Genomic DNA, 8409 nt, shown 5'->3' with positions numbered 1-8409 from the left:
CCTATTCCAGTGTTTTTCAACCTTGGGGTCGGGACCCCACATGGGGTCGCCTGGAATTCATATGGGGTCGCCTGAAATGTCTAGTAATTGATCAAAATAAAAAAAATAGTGATACATTTTTTTTTAAATCTAATTATTATTCTTTTGAAAATTATGATTGACTTTCTTGAATATAAATTGGGTTCAAATAAAATGTAGCATATAAAAACATCTGAGCTGACAGCCATGATCACAGGGTCGCCAATGGGGTCACGAGCCAAAAAAAGTTGGGAACCACTTGTCTATTCAGTCCATAATCTTCCTAGTCCTGAATTTTGCTGTGTTTGTCCATGGCCGCTCTGTTTTCTGAAGCAGTCTCTTGTCCCATTTAATATTAAGTCAAATCTGATGGTTTCTTTGTTAAAGTCCCAGCAGAGAGCAGAGGATACCAGACCTACAGGATGAAAGAGGGATGGGCAAGCAGACAGAAGAGGCAGAGAACACATCAACAGACCTGGTGATCTGTGTCGTCAGGTTACAACACAAACCACTCAATGAGGACGGGAGGAAGACGGGGAAAGTCGGGGGAAACAGTCTAACTGCTATTTTTCTATGTACATGAATGTGTCAAAGCGTAATGTCCACGAGAAGTCAGGAAATGTTCCACTGCTTCACTGAAAACACATCTAATACTGTAATATCTGCACCACCGCAGTGAAAATCAGGGTTCCATCAGGTTGTTGAGCAAGTGGGAAGATGTGTGATGCACCTGCTCAAGTTGTGACTTTGCTTATATTCAGTCCTGTTTCCATGTCCAGTCGGTGATGAAGAATCCCCAGACCCTCTCTGGTCTGTGTTGCTGAGTTAAAAAGGAAGGTGGTTCTCCCCCGACAGCTCAGCTGGTGGTCAGGTCAGATTTGGGCAGCGGCGGCTCCAGGGTCTCGGCGACTTCTCCCAGCTCGTCCAGCAGCTCCGTGAACGCCGGCCGTCTGAACGACTCCACCTTTGGGGTTGGAGAGAAGAGAGAGAGCAGCTCTGTGAACACATGTCTTCTTCTGTCACTTTGCCTTAGTGGTGCATCATGTACAGATCACAGGTTCATCACAGGAGACCCGGAGTGGGACTGCAAGCAGGGCCACGCTCAGTAGGGGCCCTGAATGAGTCACAGGATCTGATTTGCTACATGATAAAGACCATATAGATATATCTCATCTATTGTACTACACTTCCTATGGCAGTCAGCAGACTTTAATTATATTACATATAATCATTCATTCCGCTAGATGCGGTGCGGTTGCATATCGGAACGTATTCTTGATGTTGCATTCACGTGAAATTGGGCAGACGTCAGACAGACAAAAGACGCTGCATGTAACGGCATAAACAAGCCTCTATGTAAACAAGTGGTCAGCCAGCATGAGTCAAAACAATGCAGGCATGACAATATGTTGTCATGGCGATGTCATATTGTTTACCTGACCCACGTTTTACCGGCTTTCTCTGGACTTCTGTGACTAAAATGACATCTGGTTTGTTACCGACGGCCGTCTGCCCGACTGCAGGTGAATGCAGCACCAGTGTAACGCTCCATTCCTCCTCACTGCGTTACCGCGGTGACTTTTCGCAGACACCACCTCGACCTGAGCCGACAGCTCCGGTGTCTCTGCTGAATTTCCGTGGTTTCGTCACGCTGCCACTGAACATATACGTATATGAATGATATGAACGGCAAATTCAGAGCTTACCGCAACACTTCACTTTGTTGATGAAGGTGATTACTGATTAATGAAAAACATACTTTTGAACCAAATAATCGATTTTCGTGAATAGATAACAGGAGAAGTTACACAATGTCCCTTTAACGAGACATGAGCTTGTTTTAGTGTCAGTGTGTCTCCATGTGTCCTCTGTGTCGACCTACCATACAGCAGCTGGCTGCTAACTCCAGGAGACGCTGAGGACAGTCGCTCACCAGCTCCCTGAATGACTTCACATCCAGCCCATAGTCCTGAAACACATCCACACCAACAGTCACTATAGGGCACATTACACCACACCATACAAGACACTTATAGGAACTGTGTCTTGTATAACAGTGTGATACACCGTACACACTGTGTGTGTGCATGTAACAATGAACAATGGTGTTCTTTTATCAGTTTATGATAAAATGGTAAAAAAACAAAAACAAAAAAAAACAAACATATTTCCTAAACATATGCTGCTATTCACACTGTCTCAAAGAGAAATATTCATTTGTGTGACTCATTCATGACACATATGGTGAGGTCTGACTCACAAGTGTTGTGTGGTGCATGTTTAAAAATTACAAAGTGCTAATATTAATATTCACATATGTCTTGTTAAGCATTAACTGCTCTTTACCAGTGGTAGCTGAATGCTCATCGTGTTTTGCTTTCTACTCTATATTTTTTTCACGCAGCTGAAGTTAGTTGGAAGAAAGAAGGGAAAGTAAAGACAAATTAAAAATAAATAAAGTAAAAGAAAATAAATGAAGCAGACATATGGAAGCTCGTAACAGAAAAAAGAAACTGAATAGGAAAGTCTAAAAATGAAATGCAACTCTTAACAGAATATGAAAAAAGAGACTGTGACTTGTTTGACTTGAGCAATGGCTCATCTGTGCAAAAGTTTTAGGCACTTCAGATGTTTAGATTCTTCCCCATTATGCAGCACCATCAGAGAAGCCTCTGATTGGTCCCACATTTGTTCTGCAGCATGACAATGACCCAAATAGTGTAGCGAGTGTGTCAAAAATAACTATTTGAATTCACAAGAAGAAGCAACAGATGGTGTAGCCCCCCACAGAGTCCTCAGCCTGGGATTACATGAAGAGACAGAAGACAAGATGCTTCAACAAGCTGCCAGTCAAAAACCTGGAACTGTGTGTGCCAATTTGTTTTTGTGAAGAATGGTGTTTATTCCTCCAGAGTTTAGAGAATGAATGCCAAGAAGCTGTGACCCAACACCTCACAAAGATGCATCATGTTTGTTTTTTTCCTTTCATTTGTTACCGGTCTATAAATTAAACAGTGTTTCTACACAATGATAATGTTTCAAATCTGTTGATAGATGGATTGAACGATAGATAGAACGATAGAACGATAGATAGATAGAACGATAGAACGATAGAACGATAGATAGAACGATAGATAGAACGATAGATAGAACGATAGATAGAACGATAGATAGATAGAACGATAGATAGAACGATAGATAGAACGATAGATAGATAGATAGATAGATAGATAGATAGATAGATAGATAGATAGATAGATAGATAGATAGATAGATAGATAGATAGATAGATAGATAGATAGATAGATAGATAGATAGATAGATAGATAGATAGATACAGTAGATACAGTAGATCTACCTGTGTTCTGGGTAGTATCTCTGGGTCGGCAGGAATCCTGGCCAGGATTTCACAGAGGACGATGCCAAAGGAGAAAACGTCCACCTGGGACAAGGTAGACAGGACGCAGTCATTAAGACGGACACACCAGTTTGTTGTTTATACACGACCTTGGTCCACATCATCACTCACTGTCTTTAAACAAAATCTGCAACAAATTACAGTTGACTCTTGCACCTGTTGAGTAGGCCTACTTGTCACATCCCACTGTTTTATTGTAATGTATTTATGTATTAACTGTTTGTTATTCTGTAATTTATATAACCTTCTTTTTACTTTTAGCAGCCCCCTCCCCCTCCCCCCTCAAAGAGCCTTTACTCTTTGAGGAATAGTTTGTTCTTAATTGCTTGCCTGGGTAAATAAAGGTTAAATATGAAATAAATAAATGTGCTGCTTTCTTCTGTCACTCTCTGGTTTTAGACTATGGGTTAGAAAAACAAGCTCTGAGACATCATGTGCATGTGTTTCCTAAAACAAAGTGAACATGCAGCTGCCAGACAAACAGTCTCTCTTTACTCGCTCCACTTCACCATCAATAGGCTCAATGGGATCTGCTGTCAGCACCTTTCCAGCACACTAAATAATTCACCCCCACCACCACCACCACATGTGAAGACAGTGAGTCCACAGCTGCCTGTGTGGTAGAGGCAGCCTCCATCAGCCTGACTCACTGATACCTGCTCTGACGGACAGGCTGCAGGAGACTGCTTTCTGACCAATCAACACATGAACTGAGGTAATGGGTGCATACATCCATAGTGATAGTATTTCATTTAGGATTTGATACAGCTTTTAATGTGTGAGTAGGACTGAAAGTTAGTGTAACTCACTCTATCAAACATGAAGTACACCACTTTATGACTTCCAGTTATACGTCATATTGTTGCAATATAAAATGTTTAGAGTTATGATATTTTTTACAATACAAATACTTTCCTTTTCACCCACTCACAAAAAGATAGAACACAGATGCTGTACAAACTTGATTTGAAACATTCCTAGTATCAGGACAAAATTGGGCCTTTTACTTCTATGCCCCTCAGAAGTGGAATAACTTACAGAACTGTCTGAAACTTGATCATCTTATTTCTCTAGATAGCTTTAAGAACTTAATATTAAGTGTGTTGCAGTCTGTATGTAATTGTGGACTATTATTTGACTTGTATTGTGTATATTTATGTTGTTTTTGTAATCAGGGCATCATTGGAAAAGAGAGCTCACTCTCAATTGACCTTTCCTGAATAAAGGTGAAAGAAAATAACTTGAAGTTGAAGGTAACTGGGTTGTATTTAAAGCCTTGGTGGAGACAAACACCTCGGAGTTGGTCCTGAGAATCGGTGACTAGCCATCATGTGAGTCGTGAAGATCACGTGCAGCCAAGGTGTGATTCAACAGAGGGTCCAGTTTCATTGTCGGTGCAAGCTTTTTTTAGATCAGCGGGGCAGAGACGTGAGCTCTGCACGGCACATTTCCCTCATCAAACTCATCAAATACACAATCCAACAACTCCAAAATGCAAAAGTTGTGACCTGCACATTCACCACGCTATGAGATAATAACGGAACGTTATAAGACGGAGTTGTTTTGGAGGCAAATGCGTAGCCGGAACTACATTCCAGACACAGCTGCTCAGCAGAGTGATTTCAAAAGCTCAAGTAGTTCTGAGTATTTGTTTTATGTGCTGTAATGTTACATATACGATATTATCTCATAGCGTGGTGAGTGTGCAGGTCACAACTTGTCCACCAGAGTGTTTTGGAGTTGTTGGATTGTGTATTTAGTTTGATGAGGGGAAAGCGAAAGTACCGTGTGCCTCCGTTGCATTAGCTGAGCAGCGCACGTCTCTGACCCGCCGATCTAAAAACACCTTGCACTGACAATTAAAGGTAATGAATCTACTCCTAAAACTATAGGGATTATGGCAGTAGGCCAATTTGCTAAAATGTTGAACCACCACCACCTCTGTTCAAGAAAGTTGCTCCAAGTGGACATAGATCCACTCCTGTCTCAAATCATCTGTCCTCTCTGTCCAAAATGTGGACATTGGTATCTTTGAACGAGTGTCTTTTTTCCTTGAGATGTGGGTGAACCGCTGAGTCCTGCTGAGCTGGCTCTTGTATGTTTTGCCATGCGTCATGTCGAGGGACTGTTTAGTCTCACCTATGTAGAGGTCTGACTTCCTCACTGCACTGGACCACATCTACAACATTTGTGTCTGGGTGTTTTGTCTTTGAGATAGACCAGTCTTTGCCTTAAAGTCTGGCCAGTTTCCAAGAACTAAAAGAAGTCCAGTTGTCTTCAACTTCAGTACTAAACAACTGCAAGGACCTGAATGACTGAAATCGTTAATTAAAAAATCAAAAATAAATCATAAAAAAGTTAACAACTCTAAACCCTAAAGTAAATATTCTCATGTGAGAAGCTGAAACCAGACAATTAGATAGATAGATAGATAGATAGATAGATAGATAGATAGATAGATAGATAGATAGATAGATAGATAGATAGATAGAACGATAGATAGAACGATAGATAGATAGATAGATAGAACGATAGATAGATAGATAGATAGATAGATAGATAGAACGATAGATAGATAGAACGATAGAACGATAGAACGATAGATAGATAGAACGATAGATAGAACGATAGATAGATAGAACGATAGATAGAACGATAGAACGATAGATAGAACGATAGATAGAACGATAGAACGATAGATAGAACGATAGAACGATAGAACGATAGATAGAACGATAGATAGAACGATAGATAGATAGATAGATAGATAGATAGATAGATAGATAGATAGATAGATAGATAGATAGATAGATAGATAGATAGATAGATAGATAGATAGATAGATAGATAGATAGATAGATAGATTATTGTCCCCCTGAGGGGAAATTTGGCTTGGGCCTGGGCATTAATTTTCTGTATAATGAAAATGCACATAAACAGAATACAATCATTAATAAAAATAAAAATAAATATTATGCAAAGTCACTAAGAAAGAATGAAAAAATAAATCTCCAGTAAACCAGGAGTGTGTGAGGTTCCTCCACTACCTTGCGGTCGTAGGGTTCCCCACGGAGCATCTCAGGGGCCATCCAAAAGGCCGAGCCCACCAGCGAGAGCTTCCTGCCTGGATCTTTAACCGGCAGCTCCACCACCTCTCTGGCCAGGCCAAAGTCTGTCACCAGCGCCTCCCGGCCCCGAGCCGTCACCCGGATCAGACAGTTCTGCAGGAGCAACAAACAACAGGAGGTGTTGGTTAACGAAGCTGCAGTGTGACATCCTGTCAGCAGATGGCAGCGTCAGGTCGACATCTAGAGCAGCAGGAGGAAAGAGAAAGAGCGGGCAAGTCTTGATGTGTGAATGTGCTTCCATCCAGTGTGTGTGAGTGTGTTCCCTGGAACAAAGCGAACATGCAGCTGCCAGACAAACAGTCTCTTTGCTCTTTCCACTTATCACCGGCCTCAATGGGATCTGCTGTCAGCACCTTTCCAGCACACTAAATAATTCACCCCCATGCACCACATGTGAAGAGGAGTCAGTGCACAGCTTACAAACACTGTGCTACAGGTAGCCTGACTCACTCATCTGTGATTTTTTTTTCTTTTTTCTGGAACATTCTTTTTATTGAACATTTAAAAATCTAAAAATTTAAATGTATAACAGCCCAGCACAGTGTATACAGGTTATGAGATATGTATCAAATCCAGAATACATCCACAGCAATGATGGCAAAAGTCCTTATAGGTCGAATATTTCAGGAAGTTGCAGTTCCCACGTACTTTAACTTGGCTGTAAAAAGGTCCTTCTGACCTTTAATACCAAATCTTAGTCTTTCCAGAGAAATAAAGTCTGATATCAAAGACTTCCACAGATGTATTAAAGGAGGTTCATCTCCCATTTGGTCATACTGTAACAGCCGGCCCAACATAAGCAAACAATGTACAGTGTTCTTATGTGATCTTAGTGATTCAGGGATACATCCCAGCAGACATAATATTGGATTAGGCTGTAATTGCTGCTTAATTATCACACTAACCTCATCACATACAGTTTGCCAAACCCATTGAATCTTTTTCACATTCCCAGAGGCAGTGAAATCTTGTCCCTAAAATAGTCTTATACTGTATTTTGAGCAGTTTGGAGAGCCCCCTGCTGTATTTTACTATACATATATGGAGATATATAGACATTTTTGTAAGATATTATGTTGCATTTATCTGAATCTGTTACATGTGGATATTTTCGAAGGTAAAAGTAGAATTTCCTCCAATATTTCAGTGTCTATTGTTGTTTTCAACTGTGTCTCCCATGATTTCCATAGGAATGATAGTCTACTCATGTCTCATTTTTAATTACATCAACTTTTTTTATCATCATTTTGCACAGTACAGTCACTTTGGCACTATGCCTTTTGAATTGTATTGGTGAATGTTCATTGTTGTCTATTGTTAAGTGTGTGTAGTTAGTTTTAGAGTATATCAGTGTGTCTCACCGTTTCTTGGCTTTTTAATTTTCTTTTCAGTCAGATTAATGTTGTTTGTTGTTGTCGAACTGCACAGTCACTGGAGTATACGCACGCATCATTTCACTGCAATGATCTTGTATTATTGTAAGTGACAAATAAACTCTCTTGAATCTTGATTTTTAATGAAGAAGTTCATCATTTCTGGGAAAAAAAGGACAAACATGGTTCAGTGAGTTTAGATGATGAGAGCTGGAGGTGTGATGACAGGCAGACAGCGGGGGAGCTGCAGTTGCATAACAAGAGTGGGTGGCCTGAAGTGTGTGTGTGTGTGTGTGTGTGTGTGTGTGAGGGATTACTGTGTGGTGTGTATATCTGTGACACAGATGCATGTGTGTAAATCTATAGAAAGAGCACTGAGCTTCAATTTTTATGTTTCTCAATAAATCTTATGGGTTTCTGTTTCTGTTTGTGTGTGGGTGTGTGTCTATGAGTGTACTGTGACTGTGCATGC

At 40.6% G+C, this 8409-nt stretch overlaps 1 protein-coding gene across 2 annotated transcripts in view; it reads right to left on the bottom strand.

Annotated features, from left to right (window-relative positions):
• Window positions 1-352: 352 nt before the first annotated feature.
• LOC146982041 (dual specificity testis-specific protein kinase 1) overlaps window positions 353-8409 on the bottom strand; it is a 52667-nt gene continuing 44610 nt past the window's right edge. For both annotated transcript variants that reach the window (XM_085787630.1, XM_085787629.1), the window contains 4 exons: window positions 6484-6657; window positions 3377-3460; window positions 1901-1987; window positions 353-982 (listed from right to left, as the gene is read on the bottom strand). In XM_085787630.1, the coding sequence (XP_085643756.1) occupies window positions 875-982; window positions 1901-1987; window positions 3377-3460; window positions 6484-6657 (453 nt within the window). In that variant the 3' untranslated portion in view covers window positions 353-874. The remainder of the gene's footprint in view (window positions 983-1900; window positions 1988-3376; window positions 3461-6483; window positions 6658-8409) is intronic.

This window comes from Trachurus japonicus, chromosome 9, assembly GCF_045865225.1.
Source record: "Trachurus japonicus isolate A0001 chromosome 9, Traja_1.0".
Lineage (NCBI taxonomy): Eukaryota > Metazoa > Chordata > Actinopteri > Carangiformes > Carangidae > Trachurus > Trachurus japonicus.
Note: the sequence above shows the minus strand (reverse complement) of the source record. Positions and strands in the feature narration are given on the sequence as shown.